Source organism: Chrysemys picta, chromosome 1 (assembly GCF_011386835.1).
Source record: "Chrysemys picta bellii isolate R12L10 chromosome 1, ASM1138683v2, whole genome shotgun sequence".
Lineage (NCBI taxonomy): Eukaryota > Metazoa > Chordata > Testudines > Emydidae > Chrysemys > Chrysemys picta.
The window spans coordinates 314976658-315000903 of NC_088791.1; the positions used below are offsets into that span (position 1 = coordinate 314976658).

At 39.6% G+C, this 24246-nt stretch overlaps 2 protein-coding genes across 3 annotated transcripts in view; one reads left to right on the plus strand and one right to left on the minus strand.

Moving 5' to 3' along the window:
• Window positions 1-24246, minus strand: part of LOC135983415 (uncharacterized) — a 146299-nt gene that overhangs the window by 93384 nt on the left and 28669 nt on the right. The window lies entirely within an intron of this gene.
• Window positions 2607-21759, plus strand: GJA3 (gap junction protein alpha 3). The gene is made up of 2 exons (XM_065595269.1): window positions 2607-2817; window positions 12452-21759. Exon 2 carries the CDS (start codon window positions 12469-12471, stop codon window positions 13987-13989), a length of 1521 nt encoding a protein of 506 aa, XP_065451341.1. The 5' UTR covers window positions 2607-2817; window positions 12452-12468; the 3' UTR covers window positions 13990-21759.

Consider the following 24246-nt stretch of genomic DNA (forward strand, 5'->3'; position numbering starts at 1 on the left):
AATTTTGTGAGAAAGAAATGGAAAGACAACATGACTATGATGCTTATAAAAGAAGTACAGCCATAAATCAAGCCAGACAACAGTTCTAAACTAACTAAATTAAGGACCAGGTCCAAAGCTCATTGACACAGAATCATAGAAATGTAGGGCTGGAAGGTACCTAAAGAAGTCATCAAGTCCAGCCCCCTCAGCTGAGGAAAGACCAAGTAAACCTAAACTATCCCTCACAGGTGTTTGTCCAACCTGTTCTTAAAAACCTCTAGTGATGGGGATTCCCCAGCCTCTGTTACTAGCCTATTCCAGAGCTTAACTATGCTTATAATTAGAAAGCATTTCCTAAACCTAAATCTAAATCTCATTTGCTGCAGATTAAGTTCATTACCTCCTGTCCAGCCTTCAGTGGACATGGAGAACAATTGATCACAGTCCTCTTTATAACAACTCTTAACATATCTGAAGACTTATCAGGTCCCCATTCACTCTGCTTTTCTCAAGACTAAATATGCCCGTTTTAAAAAATCTTTCCTCAAAGGTCAGGTTTTCGAAACCTTTTGTCATTTTTGTTACTCTCCTCTGGAATCTCTCAAATTTGTCCACATATTTCCTAAAGAGTGGCACCCAGAATTGGACACATTACTACAGCTGAGAACTCACCGGTGCCAAGTAGAGCGGGACAATTACCTTCTGTGTCTAACAGATGACACTCCTGTTAATAAACCCCAGAATGATATTAGCCTTTTTCACAACTGCTTCACATTGTTGACTCATATTCAATTTGTGATCTACTATAACCCCTTTTCACCAGTACTACCACCTACTTAGTTATTACCCATTTTGTAGTTGTGTGTTTGATTTTTCCTTCTTAAGTGTTGTATTTTGCACTTTCATCTTGTTGAATTCAGACCAATTCTCCAATTTGTCAAGGTTGTTTGCAATTCTGAGCCTGTCCACTGGGAATCCCTCGACTCCAGTGGATTTTAGCTTAGTTCCTAAAGAAGACTAGCAAGGCTTATGTATGTGGCTCTGATGTAAAGAATAGTTAAATAAAGATGAGGGGGAAGATTTTCAAACGCATATATGGGAACTAGGCATCCATCTCCCAAGAGTGCCTTTGGAAATTTTCCCCCTAAATATTTTTCAGCAGACTTAGACTATGATGCTGCAAACTCACCATTCACTTCTTAGTTGTCTTTAATACAAAAGTGATTGCGTCAGGCTAAGTAAACAGAAAAGTCAAAGAGGTCAGAGACTCAGAAAGGTCTACTAAGACCTTGAGAAATAGGAACAGACAGAATAATTCCAATTTTTTTTTCCTCCAAGGAATATGAGACAAAACAATCAGTAAAATTCTGAAGTCCAGAGTTTACATTTCCATGGCTAAAAACCAAAAAGAACCTAGGAACAAAAAACAGTGAAAACATCATCAGTGTTTCAGCTCAGCAAATAGAAAAAGAAATGAGTGCAAGAAAAGATCTCTACAGATGTGAAGTTAATTCAGTTTCCATGCCTATTGAGTCTTTGGCCCCTCAGTTAGCAATTCCTAGCAGTGCGTAGTTATTATGAAGATGTTTTCTGTTCTGTGGATAAAGGTCTTCTAGGAACTGGACTGGAACCACCAATTCATTTCAGGTTGGCCACCAAACAGCCATTGATGTGGTATCAGAGTAGCAGCTGTGTTAGTCTGTATCCGCAAAAAGAACAGGAGTACTTGTGGCACTTGATGTGGTAGATATTTTGATTGTTGGTCAAATTGAAACCTGTGATATACAGGTGAAAGGCTCTGATGCAGCCACTAACTTATATATAGGTTATGAAAACATACAAATAACTATCCAGTTAAACTAAGTTTGCTCTGGTGTTACTGAGAGTTTTTTAACTCTTTTAATATAAGACCCCGATCTGAGTACTGAAGGCTGATCAGGTGTCCGCATATATTCTTGGAGGTCACTGGGTGGCGCTATTCCTTTCAAAGTATAAATTTTACTATTGAATAGATGTTGGTGAGCGTGAATTTTTAAAAACACGTTCCTCCCGAAATATTATGATTACTAAAGTACCTCCATATTCCCTCCAAGATATGAAGTTATCGAAATAACCATGTAGTTGTTTATTTGCAAGGGGCCAGGGAGAGCAAATATAAGCACTCAGTCCTTGGAAGGCATGCTTAGGCAACTGGACAACGATTACATGCTACAAAGGAAATCTAAGAAACAAAATGTGAGGCCCCCTGCAATTGACACTTACTTGGAGATGAGGAGGCAGTGGCTATGGGAATGTGCAGACCTGGGCTTTAAACTCACCTGACTGTCTCAATGGAACTGCACCTGAGATAAAAAAGTCCCCAAAACAGCTGTATGGACTCTCCAAGAGGAGAAAGCCAGCGAGCTGGTTTGTGCGGGGCAGGGTCCCGTTCGGAACGGCCCTGATCTTTGAAGGATGATCATTTCCCCTGCGTTATGACCGCTGAAAAAGCGCCAGACCCAGCAACTCGGGAGCCATTCGCCTGCTTTTCGCAGCCCCAGGGCCGAGCTTTGGAAGGAGCAGGGGCGTGGCGTCTGTCCAGCAGGTTGCTAACTTGATGGGTTCAGCCACGCATGGTCACACGACGTGCCAGCGGAGATGGCTGAAGAGGAGACCCTGGATTCGGTGGGATTCAAACCTTAAATTTCATCAAACTTTCCCACGTCCCGCTGAGGGGGGGGGGGGTGGTTTTACCACCTTTTATTGATTGCCCTCTTGAGAGTGGCCTCAGCTTCCATGTGCCGGGAAGGAGCTTTGTGAGCGACCGAGCTGGGCTGGCGGGGCCAGAGCTGTTTGGTAAGCTGGCAAAGCCGCGGCATGGGGCTCGGGGAAGAGGTGGAGGGCGGGACGGCTGTCCGCTCAGCCTATAGGCGAGTCTGTCTGAAATGCAACTCACTCTCACTATGGCATGGGCAGTCGCGTAGTGCACGCGGTAGTTAACTACTTGTGGCATCCCCTCAGGTATGAGTTGGTATGTGTGTGCCCACCCCGTGAGCAGCGTAGGGGCGCCTGGGGCTGGCTGGCGGGCAGCATGTTTGCGATAACCATTTGTTAACCTTTTGTAGCATTTCCGTCAACTATAGAAGTGTTAGAAAGTAACGGTTCTGTGCCCGGGGCCTTGCAGCGGTCTAGGTAACTAACTTTCTAGAGCTTTTTAGTACCCAGGAGAAACTCAGTAGCATCCTCCCGCCCTTGATCTTATACTTTTTTTTTTAATAATCTGATGAAAATTTTTCCTTTCGGGATTTTTTTTTAAATGAGCCATGACTCAAGGCTCTCTGGATCCTTCTGCACAGTTTAAGTTTTTACTACTTGACAGCAATGCTACTACCGCAAAGCGTAAGTAACATTGTCCTGCCTGTGTCTGGGTAGTAATAACAACATGCTTACTAGGTTTATTCACGGTTTTTGTTTCTGCATATTCAGCCTAGGGGGGAAAAACACAAGACGATTTTCTTTTACCATAATCACACGTTGATTTCTGGATTGTTACTATGTTGTTTGGTTTTGCTGAGCGTGATGTGTTTATTTAAAATTGCTCATACAAATATGCTGCCGGTTGATTAGATTTTGTAACATTTCAATGTTGGGTTATGTGTATGTGCTGTAGTAGTAGAAGTACGTATTTACATTATATATTCTATAGATACACTATATGTGTGTGCATATGTATATAGCAGGGGTCGGCAACCTTTCAGAAGTGGTGTGCCGGGTCTTCATTTATTCACTCTAATTTAAAATGTATTACTGGCCCGTGAAACCTTAACCTTTTTAGAAGGTCTCTTTCTAGAATATATAACTAAACTATTGTTGTATGTAAAGTAAATAAGGTTTCAAAATGTTTAAGACGCTTCATTTAAAATTAAATTAAAATGCAGAGCCCCCTGGACTGGTGGCCAGGACCCAGGCAGTGTGAGTGCCATTGAAAATCAGCTCGCGTGCTGCCTTTGGTATCTGTGCCATAGGTTGCCTACCTCTGCTATATAGCACAGACGTATAGCTCCATCTGTGTGATTGTTCCTCACTGAAGATGTGATTAGGCCGAGATTTACTTTTGAATATAAATAAACTCTAAAAATGTATCCATCCTATACGTCTCTGAATGCATGCAAAGGTCAATTCAGAGAGCTGGCACAGAGAGATGCCAGTGCAACTGTGCACCAGAATGGTGTTGCAATTGTCTTTATTGCCTTACAACACAGTGCCAGGCACGGTCTGCCAATCATATTATGAAGTGATGAGGACAAGTAAATATGAAAAGACATAAAAAGAGAAAGGAAGGGAAACTACGTCGTTTTAAAAACGTCGTTCTGTTCAGAATAAGCATCAGTTGACCTGGCACTAATTGCCCTGGCTCAGCAGTTTGCTTCCTGCTGAGATAAGCACCTAACAAGGGTGGTACCCAGAGACCTATAATGCAAGGGGATTCATAAAAAGCATGTGGATATAATGGTAAATTAAGCATTCTTTGGACAATGTTAGAACAATGTTACATACATAATATACTAAGTCATGTTTAATTTTATGTAGCGGTACCGCATCGTTGGTATTATCTCGGGAATGATATTATCGGTTTGTCTTTTATTCTCCCTCCCCTTCATTTTATTTACCAGAGCTATTGCCAAAGTACAGTTAGAAGACTATATTTATTTTGTTAAATCAGTTTAGCACTAAGATACATTTTAGTTCCTTTTTAATCTTGTAGTGGTGGAAAATTCTTCAGCCAACTAGTTATTTCTTTTAGCTTCTTAAAAGGCACAACAATATGCGATAAACTAAATGTATCTCAAAAGCCGTCGGCTTTTCTTCTTTCAATTATATCGTAATATTACCTTGAAGGGCATAAATGTGTTGGGTTTTTTTCCTATGCTGAAATACATTTATTGTAAAAAAGAAAAGAAAAGAAAAAACCTATAATGTGAGCATCCATAATAATAGGAAAAGATTGAAAGGTACTTTAATACATACCAACCCCTTTGCTTACACGGACAATAATCTTTGGTCTAACCGTTATGAAAAAACTGCAACCGATGAACATTCAATTGTTCAAAATCCCAAAATAAAATACTCGAATAATAATTTTACTTAAATAAAATAATCTTTTGAATTCCCAGAAAGATTAGTGGTTCAATTAGGCAATGCTTGCTAATGCAAGACTTAAATAGTAGGAATTTTTCTTTAGGCAGAACCCTTACTCCCTGAAGAAATCATATAAGATTGAAATGTTACCTGAAATCTTGACAGCATGTACAGCTTATAATAAAATGTAATTGAGAGGAGCAAGCATTGAACTGAATGTTCAGAAAAGATAAAATAGCACGCAGTATAGAATAATAGGCACATGCAAATATTTTCTTCTGGTAAAAATACGTCGGAAAGGGTTTGGAACGTGGTCACCCCAAAAAATTCTCTCTTTAGCTTCTCTCCGAAATTGTATCAATCACAGTCACTTATCTTCTTTGAAGCCCCCTTCCCACAAACCTTTCACATTCCTCCCAGGGTCTCTGCAAGCCATTAATGAGAATTGTGTGTGTGTGAGGGGGGGGGAGCGGTAATGCTTTTAACTCAGAACTCGAATGGGGCTGTACATCCTTCGTAACTTTCTGGATTATGCAGTTTTCAGATCTAGGAGACTGGTACTATATGGGCATCTGACAGATGCGTCTCATACATGCTTCAGCCATTCTAAAAGTAGATTTAGTTTAATTTAAGCTCCAAAAGTGTTTCTGCAGTGGCTTGCTCGCTGCCCATTGTTCTACATCTTTAAAATATAATAATTTGCCAGTAAAACGCTCTGCATTTACAAATAGCAATCTAAAATGGCAATAAAAACATTTTCTGGGTTTTTTCACTGAGAGTGGTGAACAGCACAGATTTGTTTTGCAATTAAACAGAAGGGTGTAGCAGATGCGGATTAATGGGCTACCTTCCTGAGGTCCTTCTGCCTTTCTTTTACTCAGGGAAAACTCTCACTGCAGTTAGTGGGAGTTTTGCCTAAGGATGTCAGGAGTAGGCTCAGAACTAGTAAAACATATAAGGTAATAACAAGGGCAGGTGAATGACAAACCTTTACAAATATAATAGATCCAAACTTTGTAGTATTCCTTCTGTATGCAACTGATGTACTGTTCTCATAAAGGATTTAATATTAAAACCTTAACATTTTCAATGAGTTTGCAAGGTGAATTTAAAGGAAATATTGTGTTTACAACCCCTCCCCAAGAAAGGAAGAAAGTTTGGTTCAAAAACATTTGTTCTTTGTGTACAATTTATAGCCATTTCTTTCCAGCTAAACTGAAAAGTGTATTGACTCTCTCTTTTTCAGTTTAACTTGAAGACATCTGATCATAAATATAATAAAGATGATAGGAAAAATTCTTAATATTGTGACACACTTGGAACCTTGTGTAATGTTATATCTGTGAAATGCTATATTCAACCAATGGTTAAAACTATAATGGATAGTGACTGAGGTATCTGGTAATTTAACTAAAAATGAGATGTTAATTTCATTTTTCAAAGTTCTTTTCCCATTTACATGCCATTTTCTCTCAAACACATGTATAGAGAGATCAATGTAACAATCTAAAACAAATAGGAGATAAAGATAACAAAAAAAGATATAACTAGGAATAATAGAATGAAAGGAAATTTAGATTTTATTTCAGGAAAATTCCTGACCATGACATCTATTAGGTTTCAAAGTAATCTTCCACAGGATGTTGTAGAAGCCTCATCTTTTGATATATTTAAAATGCGATTTGACAAAGTATTACATATACACCCATTCTCTCTTTTTGGGGACAATCCTGAACTGTCAGGGAATAATGGACTCATGGTTGTTTAATGTTTCTAATTTCAAAGACCCTTATCAATTTTAAAGATGTTTCCATTGAAAGTGATGAGGAATTTTGCTCAATCATGGATGTAGCAATATAACCCTAGACTAATATATTTAATTAACTAAATGCTTCTGGTGATATAACATGAGGATAAAATTTTGAGATTCTACAATTTATATTAGTCATACTCCTTCACACACAATTTATGTGATGTGTTGTCATGACATCTTCAAAAAGTATGGCTAGAAGTGATAACTGTCAATGAGTTATCTTTTCTCTCCTAAATAATAAATGTGATAAGAGATCAGTCATCATAATTATAAGGCCCTACTTGAATCATGGGATGATGATCTTCAAATAATTGCAGCTGAGTTGCGCACAAGACATGGAAAAAGCTCAGAAAAATAATAATGGACCTTTATTAATAGCAGTAATTTGGAAAAGCCAGAGAAGACCAATTGTTTAAGAAAAATTTGCTGGAACGATATAAGCACTCAAGTATTATGTTATGCCTGCTAATTTTATTGAGAACCAGATATATTGCTGCAACTATATTACATTAGTTTAAAAAACAGTGACTGGTATAATATAAAATTCAGAAGACTAAAAGTCTTAAAACAACCGCTGTAGAAATCGAGTCCAGTAACTTTAGCCTTTTACATTTTACAAGCACTGAATGTTAGTGCAGTACTAATTGTATACGCTAAATGTACACAAAATCATCGACCGTGCAAAATAAGCTAATTAAAATCAAAATTGCAGTGGAAGCCTAACATTGCAGGATCCGCAATCTCACAAATGAAGTAGGGCCATATATATGTATATAAACATTTTCTCTTTCTCTCTCACTTTACACACACGCACCCACCCACCCAGCTACTCACACACACATACACGTGATCGCATACCATTTTGTAGTACCGAAACTTGTTTCTCGGACAGCCATGATGTTTGGACAGTGTAAGGATGGAATTTTCTGAATATTTTTAAACTGTTATGGCCAAGTTCTTCTCTCTTTATTCATGCAATTGCTTCCATTAGACTAAATATATATTACCATCCCATTGATTTTTAAGCAGAACTCCATATTTTTCAATGGCATGATATGGCCCAAAGGAATTACTGTTGAGACCTTTGCAGTTATTGTTTCACCAGTATTTTACTAGCATGTTATCTTACTCTGCTCAGAGCAGGTCGAGATAACCAGTAGCAAAGATGAGTGTCTCCACCACCATTGCTATCACTGACAAAGCTACACAGACAAAGCTAGGACACTGATGGGAGATTTAGGGTCTGATTTGCAGGGGTGATGAGTGACCCCAAGTCAATTAGAGATGCCAATCTGCAGCACCTTTGGAAATCAGGCTTCTAACGCGTTTTTATTTCTGTAATATATACACATTATGGAGGCACTGGTTACAGCTGCATAGTTAAGACTGAATTGAGTTTTACACTTTAAACATAACAAAGCAGTTGAATACCTGCTTTAAGATTATTCTGTATCCTCCTCACACTTACAGCACTTTTTCTTTGAGTACTGAATACATTTTCTGATAACATACACAGAAATCCATTAATTAGTTTATGCGTTAGAATTAATTTTTAAAGGTGTCCTTTAAGAAATTTAGCATTCTGTCAGACCATTTTTTGTCCCCAATAATCTCAATCCAGGCATTGTCTATCTTAAAAAAAAATGTTTAATAACACTGATACAATAGGAAAGTATAGAAAATAAATTGTTTAGGATTAATGGTAATTTCCCCCTGTACTCTGTGTTGGTGAAAAAGAAACTTTCATCTGAGACTGACTGAATAATATAATTCTCCTTCAGAGAAACTCACTAAAAAAAAGCCTACTTTCAAAATGGCCACCACTTCTTATTGTTCTGGACAGGACTGAGACTACAAGTGGCCCTTAGCAAAGATGGCCATCACTCCCATTCACCAGGTCTTCACAGTTCTCTTTTCTGCTTCCTGACAGCATAGGGGCCATCAACTTTCATTGGGATAGCTTGGTATCACTTTTATTGGGATTAATGGGAGGCAGTGGCCGTCTTTAGTCTGTGGACTCAGACTCATTGAGAACACTGGGTGATGGAAACCATTTTAAAACAGGGTAATTCTGAGTGAGTTTCTGTAAAGGAGAAGATTTAAGGAGCCAGCCTCTGCTGATGGAGAAACACAGGAATAAAATGACCCAGCTTCTGCTGATAGAGAAACATAGGAATAAAATGACCCATCATCCTAAATACTGATCTTCCAAAACTATCTATTTCACTAGGTTTACTCAACAGAGAGAGCAGGGAAGGGAAATTTTGTGTGTGCGCACAGAGGAATGTGAAATACAGGAAGAAGGAGGTAACCTGATTTAAGGTTGATATTTCTAATGATTTGAAAATATGTACTATCAAACTAATTTTACTGTTCACATATAACCATTTTAATAATTAATAAACCTCTTAGATAAAATACATGAAAATGGAGCTATTATTCGGAGTACATTAATTTAGCACAAAAATTTACAAGGTTAATTATCTTCCCAAAAATTAACACTCCCCTTAGTTAAAAAATAGCCTCAAAACAAGTATTATAAACCCAGGAAATTCAAAGCTAAGATTAAATTTAGAAGAAATGTAAACATGTTAAAGTACAGAAATGTACTGTTAAGATACTCAAATACCCTTAGTTCTGCCTTGAAAGAAAATATATATTTTTTTAAATCGAATGTGTCTTTAAAAAAAATCAGTTTAGTTTAATCACATCATGCATAGTATCACTATTACTAATAATGCTGTATTAGAAAAAGAGCTTGATAAGCTAAAAAGGTTAGTGAAAAAATTGTTAGCACTCTAAGGTTTTCTTAAACTATAAAATAATAACTGCACATTGTTACTAATGTGTATGAAAGAATAATATCCTGAAAAACCAAGCACTTAATTTCTTTGTATTAAAATAGATAGCATCGTAATTGGAATTGCATATCTAAAATTGAACATACTGTATTTTAACTGAATATCTGAAAGATATAGTAGAATATATAATATAGTACAATTCATAAACATGGTTTTTGAGGGGAGGAAAGGGGAATGAGATATTTTCATTTCTGAAAAAAACAATGGTCTAAATAGAATCAGAAATAGAATGTAATTTAACTAACAAGTATTTACTTGCACTACTGCATTCCTTACAGAAAACCAAGTGGTGCATTTTACATATGGTTACAATGCATTCAAGAAAATCAGTTCCTGCAATGAAACAAGATGTTAATGTCTAGATAATTGTGTACAGAAGCTGTTAGACATGGTACAGTTTATCATGAAGACTGTTACACATATTTTGAAAAAACAGGGCTTTGCAAAATATTGGACACTACAGCTACAAATCCCTGTAAACTAAATACAGGCTGTCCTCGGACTTACAACACAATTGGTTCCTTACAATTCCGTCGTAAGTCGGAACTGCAATCTACTCCATTGCGAGACCGAGCATTGTAAACTCAAAGCCTATAGTCGTAAGTTGAATCAGGATGTCAATGCAGAAGTGTCATAAGTGCCATTTGTCATAACCTGAACATTGTAAAGTCAGTAAATAGAATAGTATTTGACTGTGGTAACCACTTTACTAATTGAGAAGTGAACAGCACACAACATATAGTATGTATGTAGTTTCTTCTTTGTGCTAAGGAGTGAAGATTTAAGAGTATTTTCTTTGTAGACGATCTGATTCCATCACACTAAAATTTTAATTTAGCCATTTTAATATCAGCATCTTGAGAATTTAAAAACCAAACCAAGGGCTAGATACCCAAGCTAATCTGATAATATACTGAGGGTCTTATTTGTACAAATTACTTTACTGGAATTCCAGCTGGTGAGTAGGGGAAGAGAGAAGCAATATGACACAGGTGTTTCTGAAGTTAGCCTTATTGACTGCCCTTTACACTTTTTCAGAGGGGTGTTGACATGTAAAACACAAAACATGGTCTGAAGTATCAAAGTTTACTAGGCTAGTGAGCTGCACTACCTTCATGCAGAAGCAAAACAAAAATAATGGCTTTTATTTTCAAAAGTGAGTAACAATTATGGGTGCTTCCATTTTTGGTGCCGAACTTGAGACAAGGGGTCTGATTTTGAGAAAGTGTTCAGTACCTGTCCTCTGAAAATCAGGTCCCTTTAAAGTATCTAAAATGGGCACACAAAAACAGACACTTTCAAAATCACTAGACACTTTTGAAAGTTTAAACTAACAGTTTTTCTCACTAAGAATAAGGCCATGAGGAATTTCTCTGCTAAATGATAACTTTATATAGCAAAAGCCTGGTTTCCAACATGAAGTTGTTTGGCAAAATAACCTTATTGAAGCACCAATTCCCAATGGGAACCAATTGACAGGATACTGTGGAAAGTATTCATTTATACTATTCTTCTCATGGTTTCTAATATTGCATTCCACATTTTTGGAGTTTCTTTTATCAAGTGTTCCTTTCCGATCAAGAAGAAGAAACAAACTGAACTATTACTTGATTTTCAAGAGAACATGCGTATTTTCAATGTAAACATTCACATTCCTAATTACAGAATTAGGCTGTAAGCTCTTCGGGGCAGGGACAATTTTTTTGTTCAGTGTTTATACAGCACCTAGCACAATGAGATCCTGGACCATGACCAGGACTATATTATATTATTAATCTAATAATGTCAGCCAAACTTTGTGTAACTTGGCAGTTTTATCTCACTAACAACAACAACAACATTACTATTCAATTAAGATTTTCTAAAAATAGGCAAGAACAATTAGATGCCTGGTCAGCATATCTGAGATGGGGGAAGTAAAAAAAACGAGCAGGCTAGTACTTTGATATTTAAATCCTTCTACTAGAGTTTACAGGTCTGAGTCTCTGCTGCCTACCAACCTGCGGTTGACACTTACACAGTACAAATTAGGTGTAAGACACTAGCAAACCAGAATTCTCTATTCACTGCACAGGCACCGGCTTCCTCCAGGCCCTGGGGTACTCACCCCCTGCTCCGCCCTAGGCCCTGCCCCCAACCCAACTCCTTCCCCCAAGCCCCCAGCCCTGCCCTACGTCTTCCTGCCCCATCTCTTTCCGCCCAGTTCCTCCCCCTCCCCCCCCAGTGCATTCCCCCGCTCCTCTGCCTCCCCCCCACACCAGCACCTCCTGCATGTCACGGAACAGCTGATCTGCAGCAGGAAGTAGGTGCTGGGAGAGAGGGGGAGGAGTTGATCGGCAGGGCCGCTGGTGGACAGGAGGCTCTGGGTGCCGGTGGGCGCTAAGCACCCCCTAATTTTTTTCCGTGGGGGCTCAAGCCCTGGAGCACCCACAGAGTCAGTGCCTATGATTCACTGACACTGATGGTCACATTTTACACAGGTCTATGCAATTCTAAACACACACACATATACATGCAATATTCTGTAACAGAAAATATACTCCCAAATATATATAGATATTTTAATACATGTCATATGACATGAAACATAATTAGTCAAGTATTTATTTGGGGATTTATATAATTATCTACTTCTCTATTTTCTTTTAATAACACTGCTATAATGTTCTTATTGTAGGTTAGAGATCTGAAACAATGGGTGACTGGAGCTTTCTGGGGAGACTATTAGAGAATGCACAAGAGCACTCCACGGTTATTGGCAAAGTTTGGCTGACGGTACTATTTATCTTCAGGATCCTGGTGCTGGGGGCTGCTGCTGAGGAAGTCTGGGGAGATGAACAATCGGACTTTACATGCAACACCCAGCAACCTGGTTGCGAAAATGTCTGCTATGACAAAGCCTTCCCCATTTCCCACATCCGCTTCTGGGTGCTGCAGATCATCTTTGTCTCTACGCCAACCCTCATCTACCTGGGCCATGTGCTGCACATTGTGCGCATGGAGGAGAAGAAGAAAGAGGAAGAGCTAAAAAAGAAGGGAAGCAGCAGGGACAGCAACCACCAGGGGGGAGCAGCAGCAGCAGGTGGCCGAGGGAGTAGCAACAACAGCAGCACCAATAAGGAGCCACCCCCAAAGAAGGAGAAGCCACCAATCCGTGATGAGCGGGGTAAAATACGCATCAGTGGTGCCTTGCTCCGCACCTATGTCTTCAATATCATTTTCAAAACTCTGTTTGAGATAGGCTTCATTGTGGGCCAGTATTTCCTGTATGGCTTTGAGCTGAAGCCACTCTATCGTTGCAGCCGTTGGCCTTGCCCGAACATTGTGGACTGCTTCATTTCACGGCCCACTGAGAAGACCATTTTCATCATCTTCATGCTGGTGGTGGCATGTGTCTCGCTGCTGCTCAACATGCTTGAGATGTACCACCTTGGATGGAAGAAGCTCAAGCAAGGCGTGACCAACCAATACCGCCCTGATCCACTCCCCATTGCACCAGCTACCATTGCAAGGGACTCCAAACCTGTTACTCTGCCATTGCCATCTCCGGCAGTGTTCCCTACTGTCCCGCCTGCTCTGCCGGATTCCCGTGCCATCACTCCGCTGCTCTCTTCACGGACTGTGCCGCCTTACTATGCTGAAGCCACTGCTAGGGCACAACCAGCCACCACAACTTCCCTGGCTGGCTACTCCGGGGCTCCTCCATTTTCTGAGGAGCGACACAATACTGCCACTCCCATTCCAACCTCCATCCCAATCCCAACTCTATCCCCCATCCCAACACCTATGCAAGCCATCACCCCCTACTTCAATGGCAGCAGCCAGGCCTTAGCTGCCGAGCAGAACTGGACCAATCTGGCAGTCGAGCAGCAGAGGAAGCCACCAGCCTCCAGCTCAGCTGCCTCTTCTCCCCCCAGCAGCATCGGACAACAATCGCCAAAGCAAGAGGTGGCCAGTGAGCAGCTGCTGCCATCGCCACCTCTTTTGCCACCTGTAGCAGCAGTCAATAGCAGCAGCAGCACCAGCCTGAGCAGAGGAAGCAGCAGCAAGTGGGATGTAGAAGGTGAAGAGGAGGCCACAAAGGAGTGGCCAGTGTCAGCTGCCTGCACTACAGTAGAAATGCATGAGCCGCCACTGCTCATAGACACACGGCGCTTAAGCAGGGCTAGTAAGTCAAGCAGCAGTAGAGCCAGGTCAGATGACTTAGCTGTGTAACGTGGTCCCTAGCACTGGGAGAAGCAAATGATGAAAGCAAAGTGTGATGGGGAGCTGCATGGGGATGAGGCCATGCCCCAGTACAGGGGGTGAGGGAGGCCGGGGTTCCAAACTTTGAAGCTTGCTGTTCTTGCACTCTGTGAGTTGTAGTGGGGATAAATATCTACATTTTCTAGTAGGTCAGGGGTGGCCAAAGTGCAGCCCGTGGACCAAGGGACCAATCCCTCTGTCATTGACATCAATGACAAACATCCCAATGGCAGCCATATGGAGGGCTTGCACAGATGACAGGTGGTGGCACTGGCAGTGGTGGCAGCTAGCCATGTGCCTTCATAGGGAAGCTCTTCCAAGAACAATGTTAATACTCTTAGCCCTCACCTTCACTTCCACTCATCTTATATAAGCACTTCATGAGCAGAGGCCTTGACTTCTTTCCTTCCTCTGAAACCCCATGCACACCTGTTTAACCACCTCCTTGAAAATGAGGATGGCATATTGCCTGCTGGCACCTGTCATCTCTGTGGACCAAATCTGCCATATTAAACATCAGGGTGACAACATTCTCTTCCATTTAATGCAAAGTAGGGCAGCCTTTGCACTCATGGCAAATTGCCAATGCGACCCTGTTGGCTGGGCAAAGTTTGGATAACCCCTGTAGTAGCTTTTATCATTCTGAGCTTCATCTTTGTATTATTATAATAATTTTTTTACTCTTGACCTATAAGGAAATGTCCAGTTTGACCTTCTGTCCGGTGTTTGCCAACTGCGACCACACAATTTTTTTAAACCCATGTATTCCTTTGAATATGTTTGGTTATATTTTGAGATGACTTCTGAAATTGCTTAGAGGAGGACAGGAAACTAAACCACACACCTCATAAAATATTACACAGAATAATTGTAATCCAGAAAGAAAGGATTATGGTTTCAGTACACTGTGACCCCTTATGTTGCTTATGAACAAAACAGTAGGTTAAAGTATGGTACTGCATTTTAGACTATTAGATACATGCTTTTATCAGCTTAAGGTAGTTGGAAAAATGCTTAATAGAAGTAAAACTAGAGTGCATACCTTTAAAGTATTTGAGCAGTTTTAGAATAAATTTTAATCTGTAGATTTAAATTACTTGACAGTGTACTTATACATTTTAGTTTGATCTTTGATCTCACAGGAAAAATTAAGGGGAAACCAAAGTAAAGTCCAAAGCAATATTGTTTCCTGCTGTGTTTTGTAAGTGATTAGCCCTGTCCTACAACAATCTGTAATGTCTTACAAACCAATAAACAGCAGACATAGAATATACTGTACAGCAAAAAAGGTGACTAAAATATCATGGCAACATTTTAGGGGCCTCAGGGCCTATTCTGATTCCACAGAAGTCAATGGCAGAATTCCTGTTGACTTCCATAGGAGCAGGATTGGGCCCTCTCATCTTGAAGTCGTTATTCAATCAAAACTCCATTGGAAGTCAAATGAAGTTTTGGGTGCAACAAGGAATGTAGGATTGGGCCCATTTCCCTTAAAACTGTGAAGAAAAGTGATGGGTATTTTTCTAAGGAGTCAGCTTTCCTTAAAAGAGACTCCATCTTTCATTCCCATTGTAACAAATACCCTCATATAAGTCAGTCAAAAGTTTGAACTCCTGATAAAGTTGGTGAGAGATTTGGGTATACAAAGAATGCAGAATCAGACCCAACTTTTGTTCTTGTGGTTGAAAAGATCATTTCAATTAGTTGAAGTCCAGCACTATTCCTCTGGCTGCCATAAAACTGAACTTGTATTTAGCTGTGACATTCTGAGTACCTGTCCCAGACCTGAAGAAGAGCTCTGTGTACGCTCTTTTTCACCAACAGAAGTTGGTCCAATAAAAGATATTACCTCACCCCCATTGTCTCTCTCATATTCTGGGACCAACATGCTACAACACCACCACAAACAAAGCTGAACTGCCATAATTAAAATAGTGTAGCTAAGTTCACTTAAATAACCTTTCCATGTTCAAAATGTGTTGGCCTGGCCATGTAGTGCTTACTTAGGGAACTGGTCTCAACTTTGCCTATGTAGCTAAAAGGCTACAAGTGCAACTGATAATATATATTTTCCTAAACGTGTTGATTTTATTAAACAATTAACAATATTTCCCATCAATACAGACTAAAATGTTATACTTTAATATTTCCTGAACAGATTCAAAATTATTTCTGAATAACCATGGAACAGGGTTTGGGTTCTGTCTTGAGACCCTTATACAAGTTGTCTCATTGACTTCAGTTGACCTACTTGTGTGAGAAAGGGTTGCGGGATGCAGCTCTGGCCTGCTAACAGTCTTGGGGCGGACACTGCATATATAATAAAGTCAATATGCATTTGTTAATATGCTGATTAACAAGTAAAACCAGATAGCAACTATTTAGTAGTCAAGTTTAAGGGATCCTCTCATGAGCTGTTTTAAGACATTAAAAACAGACAAACATACAAGCTAAAAGAATTCTGCTCTCAGCTACACCCATGCAACACCACTGAAACTAGCACAAAGTTAATAGGGTTATATTAAATGTACATAAGGACAGAATTTAGCCCTCAAAATTTTTAGATCTACTAACATTTCTAGCAGTTTCTGAATGACAGGTCATTATATTGCTGAAGTAACAATGTGCACCTCTATATTTTAATGACTCAGAGCTGCATCAAAATTCATAGGGCCAAATTCTGCTCTCGTTTACACTAATGTAAAGAGTAAATATCTCCAGCTGTATATTGATATAACTAAGGCCTTGCTTCAAAAAAGCATTTTGAGTACATGCTTTGCTGGAGCAGGGCCAGAGAGCAGAATATTGACCCCCTGTTACATATTGTCACTAATCCTGCAATCCTTACTCAGGGAAAACCCCCATGGAGTGAGCCCATACTATATATAAAAATCTAAGAGGAGAGATTGTTATAACTTGCTTAAAATCAACTGATATTTAATCTACCATTTTCAGATTAACATGTGTGCACAGAGTTCAAAGAGTTTTGTGGTATGTGGCATTTTCAGGTATAGTAAAGATTGGACAGCTGTCCTTGCAAATGACCCATTTATTTCAGCAGCAAAGAGTCCTGTGGCACCTTATAGACTAACAGACGTATTGGAGCATGAGCTTTCATGGGTGAATACCCACTTCATCGGATGCATGAAGTGGGTATTCACCCACGAAAGCTCATGCTCCTATACGTCTGTTAGTCTGTAAGGTGCCACAGGACTCTTTGCTGCTTTTACAGCTCCAGACTAACGCGGCTACCCGACACCATTTATTTCAGTTATACAGGGTAGGTGTGGGGAAGCAGAATTGCAACTCTAACTGTGCTCCCTGGGAGAAACCTGATCTAATAGTCTCCAGACCAGATCAACGATAGTTTGAGAAAATAGATAAAACAAAACAAAGCTACAACTCACAGGTTGTGTTTTTAACACTGGCTTCTTTAAGTTCTACCAAAACAACTGTAAAAGCTCAAGCTCCTTGGTTAACCACACTTTAATTTAGAGTGTTATAAACTGTTTCTTAATTTCACTCATGATAACTGATCTTGCAGAGGCAAAACTTCAGTTGATTTCAGTGGACATTTTGTCTCTTTGAAGGCTGCAGGATCAAAAGGGGGAAACAAATTTATTTGAAAATATCATTGGTGGGGCAAATAATGAGAGTTTTACTCAGTCTTTACTCATGAAAATTGCCATTTAAATCAATGGGAGTCTACTAAGTAAAGAATAACATGAACTCAGTATGGTTGGCCTGGAATGCATAATATTTTAATATGCTTATTGGGCCTGATCCAAATCCCACTGAAGCCAATGGAAAGATTTCCATTAAGTTCAGGGAGCTTTGGATAACACCCCATAATGCTATTGGATCTGATTCCTGCACTTCTTACTTAGGCAAATCTCCTGTTGAAGTTACAGAGTTTTCCTTAAGTAAAGAACACTGATATAAGCTATAGCGGATAGGATAGTTATGGGTTTTTTCAGTATGTGGAAAGTGATTAGTTTATGCCAAAAGGTATACATTTAAATCTTGAAAACATTTGTCTGAAGAATAGGTTTTTGAATAAAAATTAAAATCAGATTCAATTTATATCTTAAATTAATTGTTCTCTAAAACTGCTGTAAACACCAAGACGTAACATGTTGTGAAATGGAACTGCATCTGTGGATGGAAATATTTGTAAGTTTTCCAGATAATTTTGTCTGCCATACTTTGTTTCATTTGTCTCAAAAATGAAAATGGTAGCAGATGTTACTGTAGATAGAATTGATCCTGCAGCCCTTACTCAAGCCTGGAAAACTTACACATCTATTTAACTTTAAGTAGGTGTGTAAATCATTGTAGGATTGGAACACGAATAAGGACTACAGAATTGCAATTGATATTTTAAATTTGAAGGAAGTACTCATCTTCACTGTGTGGATAGATGGGTGGTGGGAAGGATTATTACATGTGATATTTAAAATGTAAAAGATAAAAGGAAATGCTAAAATATGCAAAAGATAAAACAGAAAATGTCACACTTTGAACAAGTTACCAGGTATATAATGTTCTATTGTTTGCAATCATTCAAGGAATTTGACATTTATTTCCCTCCCACAAAAAAACCCTCTAGATTTCATTAGTATATTTTTCACAATATTTTCACAACTGAATGTGTAGCAAAAATACAAACATTTTATAATATTTATTAGCACATAAATACATTGTTTTTTACCATCAGAATATTTATATTGTTTTCTGTAGCTGGGCCTGTACAGTTAGTGCAGCTATCTGTTAATACCAAAGAAATGAAGCATAGATGATTTATAAACTACACAGTTCTTTTCTTTACATTTTGATTCAGTGAAAACAGTCTGATAGAACTTCCTGGTAACTCACCCTTAATTAAAATTTGAATATTCTTGATTTGAAAATCTAACTCATGATTTTTCATACAGAAAAAGAAAAAAAGTGATCTTTAAAACACTGAGCTTTCCCAGCATTGGTCTGTAGCTTCTTGCGAACATGTAACATGCACTGAAAAGACAATATGGGCCAAACTCACCTCTGGTGTTGCAGTAGAAGTCGACTGGTATGCAAAGATGAAGTTAATGGCCCTACCCCAGGGATTAATTTGGTCCAATATGTTTGCCATCCAGTAAGACACTCATCACTAATTAAGTGCACTGATATACTGTAATGCTTCATATTATTTTCTTATCTGAATACCTAATAGTAGGATCAGTATAAAAATTAAAACAATCCTTTTAAAAATAATATTTCAGTCTTTTTTCCAGTTAAATCTGGGTGAGTTGCTCAGCTGGTATAAATTGTCATAGTTCTATTGACCTTAATTGAGCTATGGCAGTTTACACAAGCCGAGTATCTAGACCCTTGTTTTTTAATTTATTAAATTCCTTAGTAGAGCTGAATTAAACAGGCTGTTCTTTTCCCCCCCCCCCCCCAAATGCATTTGTTTTATTTTACTCTGATTTTCCTTGCGAAATGTGTGCTCTGTTTGCAACTTTGGTTTCCTGAAGTTTACATTAAATTTTTGATTTCAGAATTGTACATTTGGACTGAATACACTATTTTGGAAGTTTATATTGGTATAATACAAATTAAAGCAATGGCCCTGCCAATGTGTTAATCCTAAAATGAAATATCTTAATATAAACATAGAACTCTTCAGATGTAAGGCAGTACCATTAAAAAAAAATCATTTAATATTGGGAATTCTTACCAGTAATCTACACTATCAGTTTCCTGCATAGGTTTAAAGTACAGGAGCTTGCTATATGGTATACAGGGAGCACACTATTATGGAAAAAAATAAACTTTTCATCATGAACTGAATTATCACAGAATGCAATGTAGGTTTTACTATTATCTATTTACTTTGTGTGTGTGTTTAGGATGTTTAATGGCAAAAATTAGCAGTGACATCAGTTCTCTGTGTCAGAAATTGACAGTATGGCTTGAAGTCCCACACAAAACAATACTTGTGGCAAAACACTGCACTGTTACATTGTGGAGGATGTTGTAAAAGGTAATGTTTTGTTTTCCAGATAAAAACAAGGGTCTGGGTCCTGCAAAAACCCTCTCATGTGAGCGATCTTTACTCACGCAAGTAGTACTGTAGAAGGCAATGAGATTATTTGCTTAAGTAAAAAAATACTCATGTGAAAAGTAACTTGCAGGCTTGGGCCCTACATTTGTTTTAATATGCTAAGCTAATTTCTGAGGTTTCAGCCCTTAAAAAGATATGAAACAAATGTGGACATATTTTAAGATGGGGAATATATTCCTATTTCCAGTTTTCTCACAATTAAAAGGTTGTGTTGCATAAGAAAGCTTACTCAGAGGTTTCTTGTTGCTGAAAGGCTGTCTTTTACATTACAGAACCTCACAACAAAAGAAGAAAGTTTTCTGGAAAGTCAGGGACTTTTAATAACATTAAAAGCAGCAAACTGTTTCAAGTGGTGTCTTTGAAGAAGTGCCTTATGTACTCAATTCTGTAAGAATAACTTGATGTAAATGTCAATTTACCTCAAATGTTTACAAAAAACTGTTACTAAATAAACTTTTTGTACCATAAGAGCATCTCTTTTAGATTAAATTTATAGTGATGTGTAGATGATCACTAAAAATATTAAAATGCAAGGAGACCAAACTAAATGAGATAACTTCCATTTTCAGTTAATCTGCTTTCTTTTAACATTCAGTCTTATTCAGCTGACTGAATAAGATCTGTCTGAAAACTGAAGGCCGAATCTTGTGAACTATCCACATGCAGATCTCCCACTGACTTCAATGGAAGTTCTCATTGCAGAGGGGAAGCTAGGGATTCAATCCTGATCTTACTGCAGTCAGTAGCAGTTTTCCCATTGACTTCAGTGGGTTAAGGATTTCACCCTAGATTTTGACTGTGACACAATTCCTCCCATACTTCATCTTTGCTCCTGGGAGTAGTAAGCTATGGGTGGCCATCCTCATCCTCCCCAGCTACTTTAAATGGGGAGTGTGGCCAAGTCTCTGCCCATTTCCTGCTCATTCCCATCCCCTCTGCAGACAGCAAGTAGGCCTGCTTAGGCCTATGTGCTCATATGCAAGGTCCCAATAGTTCAAGCAAAGATGAAAGGGCATGGTGTTTTAGAAGCAAATTATCCAAGTGGTGCTTTTTCCTGAGCAGCAGTAAGTCAAGTTTCCAGAAGAATAACTCTCAAAGAGTAGCAGAATGGGTGAGAGTGACAGCTGTTAGAAAAGTTAGAGAGTTTGCTTGTTTTTATTTTTTTAGTTTTTTCCCCCCCCCCTATCAATTTATATGGGGTAAAAGATCCAAATTCTGCTTGCCTGAATCAAATAACCTGTCCCACTGTTTTTAGTAAGACAATTCACATGAGTAAGAAGGGCTGAAATTAGTCCAAAGTATCATTTACATGACTGAAAGAATGCCTAGCCTATTGGTATTCCCAAAGTCACTGAGTTGCTTCTCTACTTAAATGCCAAACATACATGCATTTTGAATAATAAGAAGCTGATCCTGCAACCTTTACTAAAACAATACCGACGGCAGGAGAAATCCCATAAGGTCTACAACAAAACTATTCATGTCAGCAGAAGAATTTGTAGGCCTTGTGCTCTAATTTCTATTTAAAATATAGATTCATATGGGCACCCAGCATCTTATATTAGTCTACATTTGTACAAACACACCAATGTCAGTGGCATGAAGTATACATGTGGCTACAAGCCACAGTGAAAAGCAAGCCAAATCCACACTCTGGTGTGTAACTACATGTGCCAGTGAGACTCCAGCAGCAGGGAGAGAGCAGCTCCCCACTACCGGAGCCTTTGACTACTGGGAGGAAAACCTCTGGTAGGGTGAAGGCAGTGGAGAAATGCCTCTGCCAGAGTCTTTCCTGGCTGTGGGGAAAGGCTCCAGCAGCAGGGAACTGGTGGAGCCTTTCCCTGGGTTAGGGAAGTGCTCCAGTCTTTCCCCACTGCCTCCTCCCTGCCAGAGCCTTTCCCCACTGCTGGAGTCTTTTCTGGTAGTAAGGGAAAGCTCCAGCAGCAGGGACGAAGCAGGAAACTACAATGCTGGAAATATCAGTATAGATAGGGAGGCATGGCTTGGGCAAGTAGAAAGCATGGGGTACATACTCACATACATATAACCCACACCCTTCAGGCCTGTCTTTCCTCTACTTGCCTAAGTCATGCTGGTTACAGGACTTTTTATGCCCGTGCTGGGGGAGTTACAAAGGTATGTACATTACACGCTGCCAAAAGCAGCATGCAGTGTAGATGAACCCTTACAAGTTAGTTGCTTGAGCAATTTGAACAAGACCAAAGGACAGTGAGTGGAGGAGAAGCAACTCTGTCTTGCCTATCCCGAATAAAGCAACAATCTAATAATGAGATATTGACAGATTAAGCCACTGCATAGTATCAAAACATCATAAAGTTTCTCACATTTTAGTTTTTTACCCTTTCATTTCAAAATTAAGAAAAATGCCTTAACTAATAAAAGTAAAGGACATCTACTACTGAGCTGTGACAACAGAACAATCCATTGTATGAGGTCATCTCTCTCCTGAAGAAAGATGCTAGAAACATATGATTAAGGTCTGACTTGAATTGCCGGATGACTGTCAAATAATTGCAGCTGAGTTACTGACAAGAAATGGAAAATCACAGAAAAGTAATAGACCTTTATTAATTGTGGTAATTTGGAAAAGCCAGAGAAGACCTATTTGTTTAAGAAAAATTTGCTGGAAAAATATAAACATTCAAGTATTATGTTATGCCTGCTAAATTTTTGTTTATTTGTTTAATAAACAGACATTTTGCTGCAACTGTATTACAGTCATTAATGCATGGGGGCAACAGCAGGAGCCCCACCATGTGTTATCATAGAACAGTAGTTTTCAACCTGTGGTCCACAGATCCTGGGGGTCCACAGACAATGTCTGAGATTTCCAAAGGGCTCCACACCTCCATTTGAAATTTTTTAGGGGTCCACAAATGAAAAAAGGTTAAGAACTACTGGTTTATCATAAGTACTCCCGTCCTGCAAGTTTATTAAAAGAGGACATGCTATTTTGTTAGTATGTGTTGGTCTCACCTTGGCCCAGGCTGAGAAAGTAAACCTAATATTGCCCCAATTAGGGGTGTAGGGGAACACTTACTGTGCCACAAGAGAGCATGCAGGGACTGCCCACACTTTTACATATGGTGTCGTTGGCAGAATCCTCCAACCCCGCTCCCATTAAGGGTACAGAGAGGTGCCTACAGTCTTTGGCTGTGAAATGTCTTGCCTACACCAAGTTTGTGTGTAACATAGGTAGCTTCAGGACTAAATGATTGACGCCAGGCTGGCAGATGGCGCAACAGCAATGTCTCCAGAAGTTCAGGTCCCAGGCTTGGCAGGGGGCCCAGCAGCAGCAACTGGACATGCTGGCCTATCACAAATGCCAAAGGGAAGAAGAAATACAGTCCTGCCAGTCAGTGTGTGGATTGTCATGAAGAGGGGCAAGTAAATTGGGTCTGCCCCTGGGGAGCCAGAGAAAAGGTTCTTGGCCAACACAGGGTGCTGAGTTGACCTGGGGAGGTTTGGACTATTAAGGATGTTGGTACATAGAGTGAAGGAACCCAGATAGCTGCAAAAAAGGACGGAGGGGACAATTTTGTGCCAGGAAGAGTGATACCTTGGTGTGATGGGGTGTATAAGCCCCACACTGGCAAACTGAGCATTAAAGAAGAGCTCTGGTCCCAGAAGGCTCCACCCAGCTGCACCTGCTGAGCATGTTCACATTGGAGGCGGGGCTCAAAAGGAAGCAGCTCTCAGTCTGGGTGGTCAGAGCAGGGGAGTAGTCACCTGCAGCAAGCTCCTGCAGAGAAGCTGCTAGGGCTCCACATGGCCAAGACCAGGCCCCGCTGCCATTGTCCCTTCACCCCACAGAGCCAGGAGTGACAGACCACTGATACAAGATCATCCACTGGAGCATGATCAGAGAGAACTCCAGGAAGAACTCAGAAACAGACCAGTGGCACTGATAGAGGAAGGCACAGTAGAAATGACCCCTGGAACAGGCATAAGGTCACCCATCCCAGGTCAGATATGTGAGCTATTATTCACATGGTCCTGGGTTGGAATCCTGGAGCAGAGAGATCCTGGGTTCCCCTGCCCCAATCATTGATTCTCACCACTGAGATATGGCCTGATTTGGTCTTTAAGCCCTCACCACC

What these genes read in the sequence shown, in the direction of transcription:
- GJA3 (XM_065595269.1), top strand. Translation starts at nt 12,469, where the DNA reads ATGGGTGACTGGAGCTTTCTGGGGAGACTATTAGAGAATGCACAAGAG.